Below are 19,405 nucleotides of genomic sequence, written 5' to 3' on the forward strand. Positions count from 1 at the left end.
TAAGAATAAAAAAAAAAGAAAAAAAAGAAACTATTTTTTCTACTTTTACAAGAAAAGCTTTTTTAAGTTTGCTGTGTTCTAGTTTTACCTTTGCAGTCTTGAGAATATTCATCTGAGCTGTATATTATTAGGTTACTTGATACAGAATTTACATAAAAGGCTTTGATATACCTTAAGTATTTATTGTAACTAATTATGTCCAGTTACTACTTAAGTTCTATTATTACTGCTCTATCCATAATGGATCATCAAAGAAACAAAAGATAAAGATCATATTATTTTTTTTGGAAAAAATCAGATTTTTAAGGAAAGAAAAATATCCTAATAATAATAGTCTGCATACCCTGAAATGTATCACAAAGAAAACTAAACAGCATTAATGAGACGGGATAATTGTATTGAAAAGGAAGAAGTTTATATAAAACATAAGTTCTTCAATTTTTCTCCAAAAATGAAAAGAGCATCTCTGTGTGTGGTTGAGCTAGATAGTGGCTATCATGAAGTTCAGCCCTTAGACCAAACTAAATAACACACAATGATTTGCTTTGTTTGGCAAAGTGCTTTTTAAAAATATATTTAAATGCTTTTGGCTGGGTCTTAACACCCCAATCTGACGATAGAATACTCAAATCTAACAAACCTCATACATTTGTATTATTTGCCTGGCATTTAAGTTTGCCTTCCGGCTTTAGACTTAAGTTCTACCTGGAGTCTCCCCAGTTACACTATGTTTTGCTTCTCCTTCTCCTCCATCTCCTTTCTACAAACTCCTCAAACCCTATTCCTGCAAGCTGGAAACCACTTTCCTAATTAACTTCGGACAATCTCAGCTAAAGTTCTGAAAACCTCCAAACAGCTTCTCTGTATTTTACCCTTCTATGTCAACCCATAGAACAATTTGCTCTTAGCCATATTATTTTTTCTAAAAGGAACAAAGTGTTCCATGACCAAACAAGTTTAGAAAACATGATACATTATATTCCCCATTTTAGAGATTCACAATATAAAAACCTACAGTGAATAAATCTGCTTTTATTTATTTAACCCAGTGTGTCTCTAATTTGTCTTGAAAACTCTTTTCCTCAGAAAATTTGTTAACATGAAAAAGAAATGGTGTTCTCAGGAACACAGCTGGACAAACTGCAATACAGCAAAGACCCCTGAGTGGATGGATCACTGGTAGAAAGACAATTTCAAAGGTGCTCAGAAATAGATTGATGGCAACCAAAAGTGAAAGACTACTAGAAAGCCACTGGGCTCTTTATGAACTTTCTCATGTTCAGACATTTCAACACAGAATCAAGAAAAAGCACTGTTGGTCAGCTCATCAAATTCCTAAATCATATTAAGCCAAGAGGAGTTGGAAATTTATTTTTAAAAATCATTATCCTGACAAGTCCTGATAAGGCTGGAGCTGCGTTTTAGGAAAATTTAGTGAAAATAAATATAAAGTCTTGATTTGCCTTCCTCTTCCAAAAACAAACAAAAAAGACCTGTACAATAAAAGGAAGACAGGACTTAACAGCAACATACATAAAAAAATACTTCGGGTTTTCATCAACGTTGAACTCAGTGTTGGTAAATACGATTATGGGACCAGCAAGAAAATTCCTGTAATTTTCAGGCTACATGAGTTAGCAGTACCTTATCTAGAACTAGGGAAATTTTCATCCCTCCCCCTCTTGTATTTGCCAGTCAGGACCTATCGGAGCTTTTATTCAAATCAATATTCAACACTTTAAGAATGCAGTAGGCAAACTGGAACACTTGAATGATTCCAAAAAATAAAAGCATCAATAGGAAATATAGTAAATGATTTCAAGCATTTAAAGAGTTGTCATAGTACAGAGGTATTCAACTTATTTTTTATGATGTAGGGTGAGGATGGTGGTGTACAAAATCAAATGGTGGATGCTCATAAGGAGATAAAATCAACCTAACAAGAAGATGACGCTTGTTAACAAGGCAGTCTGAAGAATGAATGGTTTATTCAAGAGATAATCATAAATTGAATAAACATTTAGCCGGAATGGCACTGAGGGAATTCAAGCAGCAGACGCAATGTAGATCTAGCTAACCTTTAAAGACCCTCCCAACACTGAACACTATCAGAGGCAGCATCAGCCTTTGGAGACGACATTACTAAAAACAACACAATACACTCTATATGGAAACAAGACAATTAAAGCCAGTGAGTGCTAGAAGCTGAGTCAGGAGAGCTAATTGTTCAATTTTCAGGATTTTGCAAGCCCACTGTTAAACGCAATCATTAGTGTAATTTTAATTATATGAACTTACAATAAAATAAACTGTATTAAAGCAAAGTTAATAAACACTCAAACTTATCACTTCCTAAGGTCACTTCCTTAACTTGAAATCAACCTTGGTAGGATATTTACACGCCAAAAATCTACAATTGCTACAAATCAGGACTTGTTTTGAGAGCAGTTGTTAGAGATTTGTAATCAGCACAACACATCAATAATACATGTAGTCAACAAGCTTGAGGCTGTGTAGAATGGAAGTAGAAATTGAAGAAATCTTCCTCGCTAAACAGGAGAACCAGAAATAAGAAGCAGCATCTGAACATGAAAAAGTGATCTGCTTTCTCATTGAATAATAAATGGTGGTACATTAATACAATAGAGTTACTCTACAGACTTTAAAAACAATGATGTGAATCAATCTGTGTAGGAAAGATAAGCAACAAATAACACTAGACTCCTCTGGAGAGAGATGAGATACTGTGTACCATTTTTAATTCAAATGTTTGCATTTCTTGGCCTATGTATTATTTTGATAATAACAACAATGGTGTAATCAAACACAAAGAAAGGGGTCAACATTGACCAGAGGGCAACAAACAAGCAGCAGCAGAAAGACAACAGAGGAAAGCAGCCTTGACAAAGGTAGCAGAAGCAGAGATCAATTCTTTTTTTTTTTTTAAGATTTTATTTATTTATTTGACAGAGAGAGAGAGAACACAAGCAGGGGGAGCAGGAGAGGGAGAAGCAAGCTCCCCGCTGAGCAGGGAGCCCGATGCGGGGCTCGATCCCAGGACCCTGGGATCATGACCTGAGCCGAAGGCAGACGCTTAACAACTGAGCCACCCAGGCGCCCCAGCAGAGATAAATTCTTAAGCCCAGAGAGCACTGCACTGAATGCCTCCTGCTGAGGGAAAATAATATATCCTGAAAGTTCTGATCACCCTCCATTTCCTGTTCTTCTAGGGAGCCAGCAACGATCTTGCTATTCTTGCCTTCCTTATTCATGGGATATCTTTAAAAGAAAGGTTCTCAACTGGGGGTGACCCCTAGGGGACATTTGGTAATGTTGGAGACATCTCTGGTTGTAGAAACAGAGGGGTACAAATGGCATCTAATGCATAAAGGCCAAGGATGCTGGTAAACATCCTACGATGCACAGAACAGCCTCCCACAATAAAGAATTATCCAGCCCAGCGGTGCCTGGGTGGCTCAGCCAGTTAAGCATCTGCCTTTGGCTCAGGTCATGATCTCAGGGTTCTGGGATAGAGCCCCAGGTCCGGCTCCCTGCTCAGCAGAGAGTCTGCTTTTCCTTCTCCCTCTCTGCCCCTCACCCTGCTCTCGCTCTCCTGTCCTCGCACTCTCTCTCTAATAAATAAATAAATAAAATCTTAAAAAAAAAAAAAAAAGAATTATCCAGCGCAAAATGTCAATAGTGACAAAGTTGACAATCCCTGTACCACAATTGCTTAAGGCCACCTGAATGGATCTCTATTCTTTATAACCCAAGGGAGTCTAGCCAAGACCCAGAGATTCTGTCTTCGCTAGAAAACATGGTCATAGAATCTGAACTGATGCTCAAGAGAACCTACAAGTCTTAAAAATAACTGCCATGAAAGGTAGCCTGGGGAGGGGTTAAAAATGTTGCACTTCACCTAACAACTGACAGAAATCATTTTTCTTCAGAAAAACCATTTAATTGAGGTGCCATTTGCATTTCTGCAAAGTATCATAATATTCACTAGAGAATTTCTCAATTTTCTTAGAAGAAAGTAAAATAAATTCAAACACCATCTTCTCTAATAACATGTTGCTATTTCTGAAATTGTGAAAGTAAATGAACTGGAATTATGATTTCAAATAACAATTACCATTGTAATTTTAAATCCATTAAAATTAGATACAGTTGGCTACAGGCTATACTTTTGTAGCTTTTCCTTCTCTTTTAGTCTTCAGTCTACATATCTGGCACCATTATTCCTCCACCAGAGCTTTGTAGCCTACTATTTCTTTATATAGTAAGGTACACAGCACAGGGTCTTGCCTGTAGTAAATCTCTTTATCATTTAATACTTAATCATAAATACTGTATCATTTAAGTGAACAAAAAAACTTTCAAAAGACTGCTATACACATGATCCTTTCACCTTTGCCAGAGATGACTGTGATGTGGGAAACAAAGGTAGAAGAAAAATTATAAATTTCCTTACCATCTACAGCCCATTGACAAGTCCTTGAAATAGGCAGAGTGACATTCCTCTAGGGACTCAACTGCTTCGATGTCAGTACTTTGCTAAGGGCAAAAGTCAATCCTAGCCTGAGCCCTCCCTCCTCCAGGATCCTGTAAATCTACTTTAACATATAAAAATTCCTTTGGAAACTTCCTTGATCTCTCAACCCCCCAAGATATGTGTTGGCAATCATCCCCCAAGCATATGGCCCACCGATATATATCTGAAGGGTCTCATGACTAAGGTTTTATTAGACAGTAATAAATGACATTTTCCCAACAATAGCTAGTCCTCTCAAGGTCCTGGAAACCTTGCTTCCAAAATTCCTTAGAGACTTACGCTATCCCTAACACCTTCCCAACTTGAAAGTTTATGATGGGCCACTCCTCGTGACCCTATTGCAGCTCTTTCTGCCCACAGGTCCTGTCCCTGTTCTTTAATAAAATCACCTTTTTACACCAAAGACATCTCAAGAATTCTTTCTTGGTCGTCGGCTTTGAACCCTAACGTCTTTCCTACGTCAACTGGAGTTAGGTAATGCCAGAAGTCAGTTACCACCCGCTATATGTAAGTTTTAGATACTAATATCTAAAATATTTAATATTTATAATTAACACTCTCCCCTACCTAGTAATATGAAACTGCCAGAACATAAGCTGCTTCTGAATGAAGGTAAATATCACTCTCCAAAAACCACCAATAACCATGTGGTTACAATGTATCCCCGCCCATCTCTGGCTGCCATTCTAAAATACTCTTTCTAGAATGTATAGGAAGGGCCATTATCTAGCTTCAGCTATTCTGACAAAATCTCAGTGGACTGAGCCAAAAGGTGTTAGCAACTGAATCAGGTGGGAGCAGAGAAAAGCATCCACATGCCTGGGCCGCTGAGGCTGAGCTGTTTGGGGTGCTAGTAAATAAAGTAAACTTGTGAGCTGGTAGCAGCAGAGGTAGTGAGAGATCAAATAAGTAGGGACCAACAGAAGAGACAACTGGCAAAGAATAAGCAAATATAGCTTAGAGTATGGACTAAAGACAAGTCATCTGAAGCAGCAACACATGAATATGATAGGAGTGCCCAAGGAAAAGCCAAACTAGTACATATTTGAAGTCAAAGCCAAAATGGCTGAAATAGCAGCACAAAATCCCAGAGGCAACCACATGCTCACAGCGGAGAAGCCTATATAAATAATATAATTGCCTGGATACAGTATCCCCAAACACAAAGGTAAGGTTGGCAACTCTTGCTTTAATATTAATGAAACTACTCCCTGATACTGAAATACAAGAGGCTGAGTCTTCCAAAGTGGTCTGTTACCTTAAACAAATATTCAGTGTTATGAATTTAAAGTCCACTCATGCAACTCGTGCCAGTCCTGTAGTCCCAGCAATCAGCACAACCCTCACAGGGCTAGTGCATACTAGTATATACATGTATATAAAGCTAAAGTGAAAGGAACCTTCCTTTAAATGATGAATTTTAGCAACACTAAGAAAATTAAGTACCGTATAACCCATAAGATAACAACAGGGACAGAGACAGGTTAATAAACAACCATTACTACACTGAAGAGTAAGAAAAAAATATTTCTTTGCTTACTTTAAGAATTTTTTCCTGTGAAGTTGCTTTAGTAAGGTAGGAGGAAATACGTGTTTCAGTGGAAAACTGTGCATTGGCTAAAGCATGCCCATCCCACTTACCTAATTCTGATTCTTTTGGAGCTATTTAAAACTGTAAGTTGTAGATACCTAATAGCAAAGCAAAATAACTCTTGTCATAGACATGTAAATTCTTTCTAAGTGCAATTGACATCCCATCCTCACTGTGGAAGAAGTCCAGTTTTGCCTCCACTTACACATCAATTTCAATATTCTAGAACTATAAATGTGTCTGGTTTTATATTCTCCTTTGAACTAGTTAAAACATCTTATCACTTTGTTGAGAGATTTTTTATTACTGCTTCAATTTCCTTAGTGGTTATAGGTCTGTTCAGGTTTTCTATTTCTTCCTAGTTCAGTTTTGGTAGTTTATACATCTCTAGGAATGCTTTATGTGGAAAACCCAAAAGGCTCCACCCCAAAACTGCTAGAACTCATACAGGAATTCAGTAGAGTGGCAGGATATAAAATCAATGCACAGAAATCAGTGGCATTCCTATACACCAACAAGACAGAAGAAAGAAATCAAGGAGTCGATCCCATTTACAATTGCACCCAAAACAATAAGATACCTAGGAATAAATCTAAACAAAGAGGCAAAGAATCTGTACTCAGAAAACTATAAAATACTCATGAAAGACATTGAGGAAGATACAAAGAAATGGAAAAACGTTCCATGCTCATGGATTGGAAGAACAAATATGGTGAAGATGTCAATGCTACCTAGAGCAATCTACACATTTAATGCAATCCCTATCAAAATACCATCAACTTTTTTCAAAGAAATGAAACAAATAATCCTAAAATTTGTATGGAACCAGAAAAGACCCCAAGTAGCCAGAGGAGTGTTGAAAAAGAAAAGCAAAGCTGATGGCATCCTAATTCCGGACTTCAAGCTCTATTACAAAGCTGTCATCATCAAGACAGTATGGTACTGGCACAAAAAACAGACACATAGGTCAATGGAACAGAATAGAGAGCCCAGAAATGGACCCTCAACTCTATGGCCAACTGATCTTTGACAAAGCAGGAAAGAGTGTTCCATGATTCATTGTTTGCTTATAACACCCAGTGCTCCATTCAGTACGTGCCCTCTTTAATACCCATCACCCACCTCCCACCCCCCACCACTCCAGCAACCCTCAGTTTATTTCCTGAGATTAAGAATTCCTCATATCAGTGAGATCATATAATACATGTCTTTCTCTGATTGACTTATTTCGCTCAGCATAATACCCTCCAGTTCCATCCACGTCGTAGCAAATGGCAAGATTTCATTCCTTTTGATGGCTGCATAATATTCCATTATATATATATACCACATCTTCTTTATCCATTCATCTGTCGATGGACATCTTGGCTCTTTCCATAGTTTGGCTACCCTGATGTTTATAGCACCAATGTCCACAATAGCCAAACTATTGGATAGACACTGGGGAGGGTGTGTGCTATGGTGAGCACTGTGAATTGTGTAAGACTGATGAATCACAGACCTGTACCTCTGAAACAAGTAATACATTATATGTTAAAAAAAAAAAAAAAAAGATAGTAGGAAGGGAGAAATGAAGGCGGGGAAATTGGAGGGGGAGACAAACCATGAGAGGCTATGGACTCTGAGAAACAAACTGAGGGTTCTAGAGGGGAGAGGGGTGGGGGATGGGTTAACCTGGTGATGGGTATTAAAGAGGGCACATAGTGAATGGAGCACTGGGTGTTATACACAATGAATCATGGAACACTACATCAAAAACTAATGATGTAAGGTATGGTGATTAACATAACATAATAAAAAAATCTTATCAGTTACTTCTTTAATGATTTTTTTTTCTTCTTTAATGATTTAAGTAAAATCTTTAACACATGTTCATTTTATATCTGTATGAAAGTCACGATTTTACCTTTTTTGAAAATTATCTTTAACAGTAATTTTTGAGAAAACAGTTCCTTTTGGAATTTTGGGAGAAGTACTGACCTTTACCATTGATTATTTCCTCAGTTATGCTGCTGGATTTCATCATAAGAATAGCTCTTGCCCAGGAAAGGCATAGATGTTTTGAGACCCAAGGGTGATAATGCCCCTGACAGAACAAATTAGAGGTGGTCCATAAGCTAAGCAGAGTGTCACCAATAGAATGCGGGCAAAATAGAGCTTTTATTCATGCTAGAGAAGGCAAGGGAGAGAGGGAAGATAGAAAGGAGAGTGGACTGACTCGAATGTGAGTTCTCATTTAGGAACATAGAAGATCCTCTATGTTTGTAGTTTCATAGATACATAGTTACATCCCAAAGACAAGCCTGTCTACTCTGTTTGCCAATCACAGATCACATCAGGGCAATGCTTGTTCACTGAGAGCCTGACAGAGCATCATGGGTGTGTTTGCTATGGGTGTGTTTGCTATGTTTGCTCTTGGTTTTCAGGAGTTCAATGAACATTGTTCATCTTATCACATCCTATAACTGTGAAAGCTGTGTGAATGCTCAAAATGCTAATGGCACAGATAAAAGTGGAAATTTGTAACAAATTGAAAATGATGAGAAAAATGATGAATGATACAAGGGATAAGTGTGATTGATTAGAAAATCCCTCTACCTGGGTTTCCTGCTTGAGGACTGATACCGGAAGCAAAGGTTTTCTGCTCAAACACATGAAAGGCTTGAAAAAATAAAACACATTATGAATCTAATGTGTTATTGGCTCACACATAGAAAACAGGAAGTATACCTCAGACCTCTCAAGGATGGTTTTGACATAAAAATAAATTAATTTCTTTCTTAATATTGTAAAACTGGTAACATAAATTCTACCACCAACTCATAGCATTCCTCATACAGAACTTGATTGTAGAACCAAGCCAATATCAGGAAAGTATCCTCAGAAGAAGCTGAAATTTAGAGCATTAAATAACTTTGCACAGAAGGAAACTATATATAAGAACATAAAAGCCCTGGTTTCTTTATGGATGCACTTTCTCAATGCTAGAGCTTTTCCTTTATTAAACACTTCCAGATGCATAACATGTATAGTAGTACTAAGCCACCACTGTCAGTCTTGCTTCTTAAACTCCTGGGAAGTTGTCAGCATAACTGTAGGGCTTGGGAAGTAAATTAGACCATAGAGTTTGTTCAGTTAAACCTCTTTTTTCCAGTTTATGAGAGCTTTGGTTGGTACATATGATCTCTCCAACATTTAGTACCTGGTCAGCCTTCCTATCTTTGCTGCTTTACTGATAATTGTCCTCTCTTAAAAGGAAAAATAACTAAAGTTAAATTAAAAAAAGAAAAGTCATTTTTCTCCTCCAAGACTTCCTGGAAGTCCATAGGTGGAGACTACGTATTAAAGAGAAAATAAACTGCTCACCAAAGCTCAATCACTTGTATAGTTGCTGTGTCATTCTATTATCTTTCCAATAAGACAATTGAGGAAGGTGTTGCACTTGGCCAATTTACTGTCCACAACTAGCTACTCAAATGGTAAATAGCATTGCTGATGACAGTGGACATTCATTTCAATGGGAGGTAGGGTATTGCCTTTCAAAATTGCCTTTTGCAGTACTTGTTACAGTATGATTGTAGCCAGATTTATACTTTCTCTGTGAAATGTACTGTACATATCATTCACTATTGGATAAAATACTGTTGTTAATTCTTAAGGTTTTTCCCTTTTTTAACATGAATGTCCAATTCATATATTCTCACTGTACTGTAAATTTCAGTTTTAATACATAAACATTATCAGTTTAACACACAAAAATCAAATCAAGTAAAAAAAGTCTCAAAGAGCTTAGAAACATCTTTAATAACAACTCTCTCACAGTATACTACTTGAGGGATAGTTATTTTTCATATATTACTTTATAAACTAAGTATTAACCATTAGTTAAAAAACCAACTGCTTTAAATATATATATTTTAAAAGGCAATGGATTACCATAACTTGGTGATAAGGCCCCATGTTAATATCTAGAATCAAAGAATAAAAATACAAAGAAAGAAATTTGAAAAAGCACAGAAAACTTATAAATAAACAAGAATAATACTGTGACTTGAAGGCTTAAAAAAAATGAGTGACTTCAAGAAAAAGGATGAGGCGGGATACTGATTTTCCAATGAACATTATCATGCTCAGTCACACAGCACACCTCCCCAGCTTTCCAGTGCTCCTACCATTATTATACTCCCTTTGCTGGACTGCTACAACCCAGAAAGAGACAATATTACATTAATGGTCATTTCTAGATTCTATTCCTTCCCCGTAATGTTTCCAGGTAGAGAATTTTAGAGACGAGTTCTGTGTTAACAAGTATATGGTATCCTTAGACACCGGAGCTGAGAGATCACACTGGGGATCAGACTTCCAGTGATTTTCTGTCGGTATCTTATGGAGTCCTAAGGTTCTTTGGATATACCTCAGGGGCTACACTGGGGGAGGGGGCTGGGAAGCAGAAAGAAAGAGCATGTAGGGTGTTGGCCTCTGTCCCCTCAGACCTCTGAGGTCAATCAGTGTAGCTAACATTGTATGTGATTTCATTTACTGAGTTTCCTCATAAGATTAAACAGTTCAGCCTCTTTAAGAAACGTTGGAAAACACCTGAACTACTTTACTTGATCTCCAAGATTCGTATTAGCTTTAATACATTATGGCTCACAAAGTCCTCAGAGAAAATGTTAAAAAGCCATGGGGATAAGAATATTAGTGCATGCAAAGAGATAAACCACAGTAAAAGTCCTCAACCAGGTCAAGTTGACAGATCTCCATTATATGAACTTTTACAGAGAATCTTCTGTGGAGAACTCTACAATAAGCCCTAGAGGTACACAGATACAAACCAGAACCCTGACCATGGAGATCAAAAATGACATTAGTAAATATGGACTCCCAACCACTCCCTCAGGAAGTAGAATACAATTATACTGTGAGACCACTTAGCAGTTAGGGTCAGGATCTGCCCACAAAAAATCACCTGATCTTTGACCCACTTCACTCATCTGACTCCTCAACCAGATTGATAACCATCCCCAGAAAGGCACTTATTTAAGAAGCTTGTTTCCATTGTAGCTTCATCTGCTCGGACCTTGAGCTCTAATTCTTTCAGGAAAAAATGATTTTTAGTTTTCCAAAGTTCACTTAGCCCTAGAGTTTTTTAGCATTTCTAGCATGACTTTAAAGTCAAAAGTTGGTTTTTTGTGTGCTTTGTGGAAATGCTTTACCTTATGATCCTATCATGTACCTCTAAATAACGCCGGCTGGATTCTAGAGTCCCTGAGACACAAACTGGAGTTTCACAACTCCTAGAAGGGTTATACAAACAGTTTACCTTTGACAGCTGTCAGAACTGACCTAAGATACAGGAATGCTGGGAAAGAACTATATCAATTTTCCAGGCTAGCTATTTCATTCTAGCATCTTAAGGATCAAAAATAAGAACACAATTCTAGCCCTGTAACAGACTTGAAGGAGGGACTCCTAAAAGATTTTTCTCTCCCATTCACTGTTACAAGAAGCCAAACAGAATGCTGGAGACAAAGCTATAATGGAGAATTCTTCTGACTCCCTTTACATCATAATAAGAACTCTAAAATACCAGGCTTGCTAAAAATGAAGGTAAGGCAATATGATTCCAAGAGATTATGGAATATAATCTTTCCTTTCCTCCTCCCCTTTTCATCCCCTTACATGTGAACTCTTTGATAAAGAAAGAAAAAATAGACTCTACCCCTGCCATAACCAGCCTACTTCCAGTCAGACATATTCTGACTCTCAATATTACCATAATGTGCAAACTAGAGTTGGCTACAATTCATCTGATTTACTCAGCCACTTAGCCTAAATGTGAAAATTGTATTTAAATATGTGCTGACCACATTTCAAATACAAGAATAAAAACTTTGTGTATATAGCCCAGAAGCCCAGAGTTTCTAAAATCTAAATTATTAATATCCAAATGAACAGACACAGTTTTTGGCATTCCTGGCAATCAGACTAAGCAGTCAAGTGAAGGAATACAATATGAGAAAAATAAGAAACACATTTCAACTATCATATGGTAACTGAAGTTGAAATGGACACTACAGATGAAAAGATGTCAAAATCATGAGAGTGATTCCAAATGATTCTTGATTCTGAGAAATTACAAAAGATGAGCACAAAATCCCCAACTGGTAAATGAAATTACATTTAATTCATTTACTCTAGCTATTGGAATACTGGCCTCAAGTTCATATCTGTGAATTTATCTACAAAATAACCAAACTTTTGACTAATACAAGTGTGAAATTTACTGTTTATTGTTTTAAATATCTTAAAGCTCATAGGATATTCTAGTCTTCAAATATAGATGGAAGAAATTACTGGCTTCCTCCATTAATCTTTTCCATTGCAAACAGAAGTCAAGAAATCAGCTAGGAATTTAACCAGGAAGGAACTAACAGAAGTCCCACTCCTTCAGCTCAGTTCCTCCTCCTTGTGGTCACAGAGGGAAGGTGCCTGCCATCTGGTGGCATTTCTTAAAGGAATCCTGTATTTAAATGACTTACAGAATAGTCCTTTGAAAGAATGTATGGTATCAATGAAAAGTGCTCAGTTTTAACTTGTAAGCAATTCCACTTACTTCTGTTTCCCACTCTTCTGCATTCTTGTTTTTTAAGAGTCGATTTAAAATATTTTTTTAACTGCAAGAGTGCTGAACATATCCCAAATGAAACAATACATATCTAATAACTCAATATGCGGGTATACCACAGTCATTGTTAACACACATTGGGGGGGGAAACGTGTTAACTATTATGATTCATTAAACCACAGCATGGAACTTCACCCATATTGGCAAATCGGGGAGGGTGGGGATGCTTCTGGGCTTAGCCGTCACATACTGGGCTACAGCCTGAAGCCCAGACCAACCCATGCATTGTTTGCACATTCTCAGCTTCCGTCAAATCACCAAGTAATGTGTATAAAGCTGTGGGATGGAATAAAAACACTTTTTCTTAATAGGTTTTAGATGGTTTCCTCTCAAGATAACAAAGATTGATGTTATTTTGATGAGTATCTAGTGAGGTTCCCCCTGAAGCGGGAAATGCCCCCCAATGTAAAACAGTCCTCATTATTTTGTCATGTTTCCCCACCAGCTCTCCATTTACCTAATTTTGTCTATGAGAGGATACCCTCCTTCTTCATTCCTAGACCTTATTTTGACATTCAAACAGTGGTTTTTTTAAATGCCACGTAGTTGACTTTGCTGTTAGAAACCAATCAGAAGTGTAAAAGGTTATTATGGCCCAGCGAGGCTACTCCTATCTACACATTCATCAAATGAGCTAGCATTAACCCCTATGTAGAATGTATGCCCTTTCCTTAAGTAATTCCCAGCTCATGGAAAAACAGAATTACCCAGGCAAGTCAGGGAAAAGAAGACCTGAAGAACTTGCTTTTTAGTACCTTTCAGACAAGAGAAAACAGAAGAGAAGCTAAGAACCAAGAACACTGCTTCAAGAGGCCACTTGTCCCTGGTCCTTTGGATGACGGGGCGTTTTGCCAGCTGTCATTACTGGGCCAACTAGAAGTGTTACACCCAAACTGTTGTCCTCATTAGGACTGAAGCCATTTAACGTGAATGCGCTGAGGCGCTTGGCTGTCGCATTGTATTGTCTGGCTTTGCCAAAGGAGAGGAAAGCCTGCTATTCTCATTTAAATAGTGTTTGTAGCATTTTAATTGGCTTTCTTTCTGCAAACCATTTCTGACTATTCTTTACCTTACATAATTGAAAATCTACACATTATTATGCCCTTACTTGATACACTCTTTCCATTCATTGTGCAGCTGGTTAGGAAAAATGTACAGCATAAGTGAAAAACCATGTTGTAGGAAATACAAGTTTTATAGGATAAAGTAAAGTTCTGTTAGCAAGATAATATAAAGGTCTTCTCATACGATGGGAAAAGGTGCACAACCTTAAAGCTACAATGAACATTTGTTTCTGCCAAAAATTGAGAAGATGCCACAAAGCCAGGCACTGGAGTTTCTATCACTCACATACATGAGTCAGAGGTACTTTTACTTGCCTACATTTACTCTTTTTTTGTATACAATCATTTTCATAGACTTGCAGGGGGTGTAAGGACCTCAAAAGTTATTTAGTATATCTTTATTATCTCTAGCCAAACTCTCCAAGCAGATGCCTAGCTGTGCTCCATTTCATCATTATCAGTGAATGGAAAGGAGCCAGGTCCAGGGGCACTGTTCGGGCAGGAAGGTACCACCAGGCAGGAAGTTTTGACTCTTATTCAACCCAAATCTCGCTGTTTTCAGAAAAAAATATAGAAGAATAAATCACCATCCTATTTACCACAAGACTTGAAAAGTTAAGTATCAGCATAGGTAAATCAGGTATCAGTGAACCTTCATCTGACTGTAAGTTCTTGGAAAGCCAAAAGCCAGGTGAGGTTATGCAAAGCAGTTTTTATCCATTGCTAGAGCTTTTATTTGCAATCAAAAGCCAGATTTTCTTACATTATGATTTCTCCTACTGTGAATTTCTCCGCCCACCTACCCCTCACCCCAGAAAAGAACAGAACAAAAAAGTCCTTAGGATGTACATGAAAAAAATTGTGGGCACGTGCTCCAAAGCACACAGTTCTTTTTCTTGGTCACACCTGTCATGACTGTAAATTCATGTCACATAAAAATAAACGTCTGCCTGTCATCCTCATTGAAATGTAAGCTCCATGAAGGCAGACCCCAAGTGTGTCTGGTTCATCAGCATATTCCCAGTATCAAGCATAACATTTGGCACACAGCAGGCTCTTTATACCTAGAGAAGCAACAAATGCACTTGAAAATCATTCTAGTCCAACACTCCTATTTTGGGGCTATGAAAATGGAGTCTATAAAAGTCATTCTTGGAAATGATTTGCCCAAGATTGTATAACATGTTAATGACAAAGCCAGGATTATAACTGGATTCTTTATTGCCCATCCACATTCTCTGTCCATTACGACATAGAGGTTCTTATATCTAATATCCTGGGCAAACAACACTACTACCGATGAGTAGGGTACAGAAATATTTCTGATCTAAACATCTTTTGGTTGGCTGCCTGCCTCCCAGTGTTCTTTACCAGTTGGAACATAGAGACCCTCCTATAAATATGCCTAGTTTATACATACTTTATGTAGGACTCCAAGAACAAAACCCAAAACAGGATTCTTTAGCCATAGCAAACAGCCAATTTATTCTCTCCTATGAGTGTTAAGTTTTACAGAGGCTAAGCCACAGATGCCAGCTGAATTTCTATGGTTCAGCTACTACTAACTCAAATATTATGCTAAGCAGAGCTTCACTTTGTATGGCTTTTTAAATTTTATCTTAGGGTTTCTTTAAAGCAAAGATTCAAAAAATAGAGCTTCCCCTGAGCCCATGAAAAAAGTAAATGTAAATGTTCAGGGAGCAACGAAGGTGATTTAAAATTAGATTATGGTGATGGTTGCCCAACTCCATAAATTTGTCTTTTAAATTTTTTTTAATTCAGACACTTAAAATGGGTAAATATCATAAATTATACTTTAATAAAGCTGTTAAAAAAGTAAGTGTGAAAATGAGTCAGACAGTTGAAGCACTTCTTTTAGAAAACATTTGGTATCAAAGCTGTAGAGACATATCCTCATACTCTTTTAAGCACAAATTCTATCTACTCCAATCATGGTTTACCTACAAGGTCAAAAGTTTTTCCTTCAAATTTGGTAAAAATAATTTAGTAGACTAATATAAATATGTGCAAAGAACCAATCTCCATTGATGTAGCACTAAGAGATACTGACTCATTTGATTATCTGCATGAATGATCTACAGATATATTTGCTTAATTAAGCATAGCATTCTCATCCAAAACCTGCCATTAACTAGCCATTGGGTTTTGAGTAAGCTATATACATTTCCAGGGCTCAGTTTTCCCACCTATATCATGTGTCTCCATGGACCAGATTAGAGTTAAGTAGTATACAATATATTAAAAAGAATAATAACTGCTATCATCTAAAATGAATAACCACAAAGAAGCCACATTTTAGGTAAATTATCAGTCTCTGAGGAAGGTAGTATGATCCACGTTTTTGCAGATGAGGAACCTGGAACATGAGAAGTTTGACCACGGCCCCATGGTTATTTAGTAATAAACCCAGGATTCCAATCTGTCCACCTCCAAAACCTATATTCATTCTCTACTGCTCATTAGACTTTGTGCTTTTGATTTTGTCAGATGTGGGCATGAATCCTGACCCTGCCTTTGCTATGCTAAGTCAGTCATCTTCTCTGAGTCCAGTTTCTTCATCTGTAAATATGAGATTATTAATACCTAACTTCCAAGGTTGTTGGGAAGAGTAAATGAAAGTCCTTCCCTTATACTTAAAAACCATTCAATAATAGTCTTTCCCATCCCTCTCCCACAAAAGTTCCTTCCTGTGTTAAAAAAAGAAAAAAAATCCATAAATTCTATGACTTCCTCGTAGCCTACCTGGATAAACCTCACTGGGACTGAGTTCATCAAAAGCAATTAAAGTGAACACAAACAACACAGCATTAGTCCTTTGTTATCAGTCCTTGGCTCTCTGATGGAGACTGTCAACAAGAGTGTCAACTTCAAGGGGTGGGCATCTGTCCACAGGAACTGAGCTGAGGTCACAGACTTGTCTCACTCTGCCCTACAAACAGATGTCTGGGTGACAACTCTTAGTCACTGCAAACCAGGGTTAAAGCCAAACCAGGTGGGAAGCTCTGTATCTCCGTTCTAATCCGCTTGGCCAGGCATTCATTCCCTAAGACAATACCTCACCGACCATAATTCAAAATAACTAGTTTTCCCCCAGGGTACTATTTTCAACATAATGCCTTTATTTTGATGATGTCTACTTATTCCACAAGCAGAAAAAAAAAGTGTATCTATAATAACGATTTGTCAGCAGGAAACCTGTTTGATTTTACAGATTAGAATGTGCACCTTCAAATGTTTACCTTGCAAGTAACCTGGTGAAAACTGATGTAATGTGGAGCTCTAGTGGTGGCAAGAAAGTAAAGCAGCCATTAGTGAGAGCCAACAAAAAGCCAAGGAAATCACCACTGATCATTTATTTATGTGTTATTATGGTAAAATCACCACTTATTATTAAACTAATATGTTAAGAAGAAAATGGTTCAAAATGATACTCCAACATAATATAAGGTAAGCTCTAACTATAATGGCTTTCCTCGGGCGCCTGGGTAGCTCAGTTGGTTAAGCGACTGCCTTCGCTCAGGTCATGATCCTGGGGTCCCGGGATAGAGTCCCACATCGGGCTCCCTGCTGAGCAGGGAGTCTGCTTCTCCCTCTGACCCTCCTCCCTCTCATGCTCTCTGTCTCTCATTCTCTCTCTCTCTCAGATAAATAAATAAAATCTTTAAAAATATATATATATATAATGGCTTTCCTCCAGATTACAAATTAGACCTCAACAACTAACTTACATCAAACATCATGAAGCAGATTTAACCACAAAAAACAACTCAGTGCTGTGGCTGTCACTTTTCTACTTTTTACCAAGTGCACTAAGAATCCTATTAATCAAACAGTAGGTACTTTTCAAATAGCTAACAAGAATACTGTATACAGAAAATTCTGGACTCTAAGTGGTATGATCAGTGAAGTCCTGTACCAACTGTCTTGGGAATTTAAATAATCCCTACAGGCTGATGAGGTTGTTGGAAGTTAATTCCTGCACTAGAAAAGTGCCTTCCTTGAATTTCTAACTTCTGAGGTCTTTCCCAACTTAAAACAACCAAAAATGAAACCTACAATGTCAAACATTAACTCTTTGTTTTCTTGTTATCTAATGTATATGTCTTCTCAATTGAAAGGGCTTCCTTAAATATATATATATATATATATATATATATATATATATATATATATAATATATATATATATATATATATATATATAGCTCCATTATGGTCAACAATGTAGCAGAACATAAATAATAAAATTTTTATGATACACAACCAGGAGTTGACATTTGAAACTTCTAAACATGGTGCCTAGCTTAGCTGTATCAAAATAAGTTATCATGAGAAAAAAAGAAAAAAAAACACCTCAGAATATGTAAATATACAGGATCTAGCCTTTCCACATATAAGTATCTTAGGTATCATGTTCCTGAACATTAAAGAAAATATAACAGACTCATTTTTCTATAAGTGATGATGGAAGAAATGAAAATGCTCATAAATGCATTAACGACATTTATCTGAAATAAAAATCTCAAGACTCATGGGAGAAAAAAAGAAGACTCATGGGAGATTTTCATGGCTTACATCAGTTGAATCTACTAGATGTTTTTCAGTGGACACATTCAATGGCTCCTAAACTGTTAGATCTACAGTTGACTGACTACCAAGCCTCAGAGGTCTGTGAATGTAGATTTAATGATTACACAGGGGTTTTTATTCATTGATGTCTCTCTTCTCCATCCTTCTATTAATATGCTGTCATTAATACAGTTTCCTAACACTACACAGAAAAATGAAAAGATATAACAGCCTTTTCTGAGAAGTCATCAAGAATGGAATAGTTTGAAATGAGAAGCTCAAGGTAAAGAACTAATTTCCTTTCAGCCCTCATCGTTAGCTATACGGTAGGAGAGAGAACATTTTTGATAGAAAAGAATAAAAGCAGGTGTGGAAGTTAAGGTAATTTACTAACATAACCATATGTCAAAGGGAACAAATGGAAATCTGTACTAATGCAATATTGGCCACCAGAGAATTCAGAATCTAACATGTTCTGCAGTCCTTTTCACCACATACATGAAACCTGAATAAAAATGAAGAATATTTTTCAATCTGTGAATCTAAGAACTTTGTCTTTGTATGCCATCTTGCCTGTATTTTCCTTGATGATTATCTCCTCTGTCTTCCCATAACAGGCCTTGGTATGCTGCTTAAAATAATATTTGGGGCTTTGTTTGCCATTCTTTTGACTGAGACATGCTGATTTTATTAAAGTAAGTTGGGCCTGCATTCTTTCTTTACTATTATTACAGGTAGACTTGACAGATACAGGACTTTGCTCTGCTATGGAGGAAACCTTGTTAAATAAGTTCCATTTTACCTGCTGGGCAGTTGCACTCTGAAGGTGCTTCTCTCGCAATTCTTATTTTAGCCATATGTTCGTAGGATTTCTGTAGGAAAAGAAGAGGATATTATCATCAGTAGCATGGTAGAGAA

The 19,405-nt window shown here is 37.2% G+C and overlaps 1 protein-coding gene across 1 annotated transcript in view; it reads right to left on the reverse strand.

Annotated features, from left to right (window-relative positions):
- COL25A1 (collagen type XXV alpha 1 chain) overlaps positions 1-19,405 on the reverse strand; it is a 450,625-nt gene that overhangs the window by 429,252 nt on the left and 1,968 nt on the right. Inside the window, exon 2 of the mRNA XM_045880612.2 lies at positions 19,290-19,359. Within this exon, the coding sequence (XP_045736568.1) occupies positions 19,290-19,359 (70 nt within the window). The remainder of the gene's footprint in view (positions 1-19,289; positions 19,360-19,405) is intronic.

This window comes from Mirounga angustirostris, unplaced genomic scaffold (genome assembly GCF_029215605.1).
Source record: "Mirounga angustirostris isolate CCGP_5_RB_7025 unplaced genomic scaffold, mMirAng1.0.hap1 SCAF_2, whole genome shotgun sequence".
In the NCBI taxonomy this organism is placed as follows: domain Eukaryota; kingdom Metazoa; phylum Chordata; class Mammalia; order Carnivora; family Phocidae; genus Mirounga; species Mirounga angustirostris.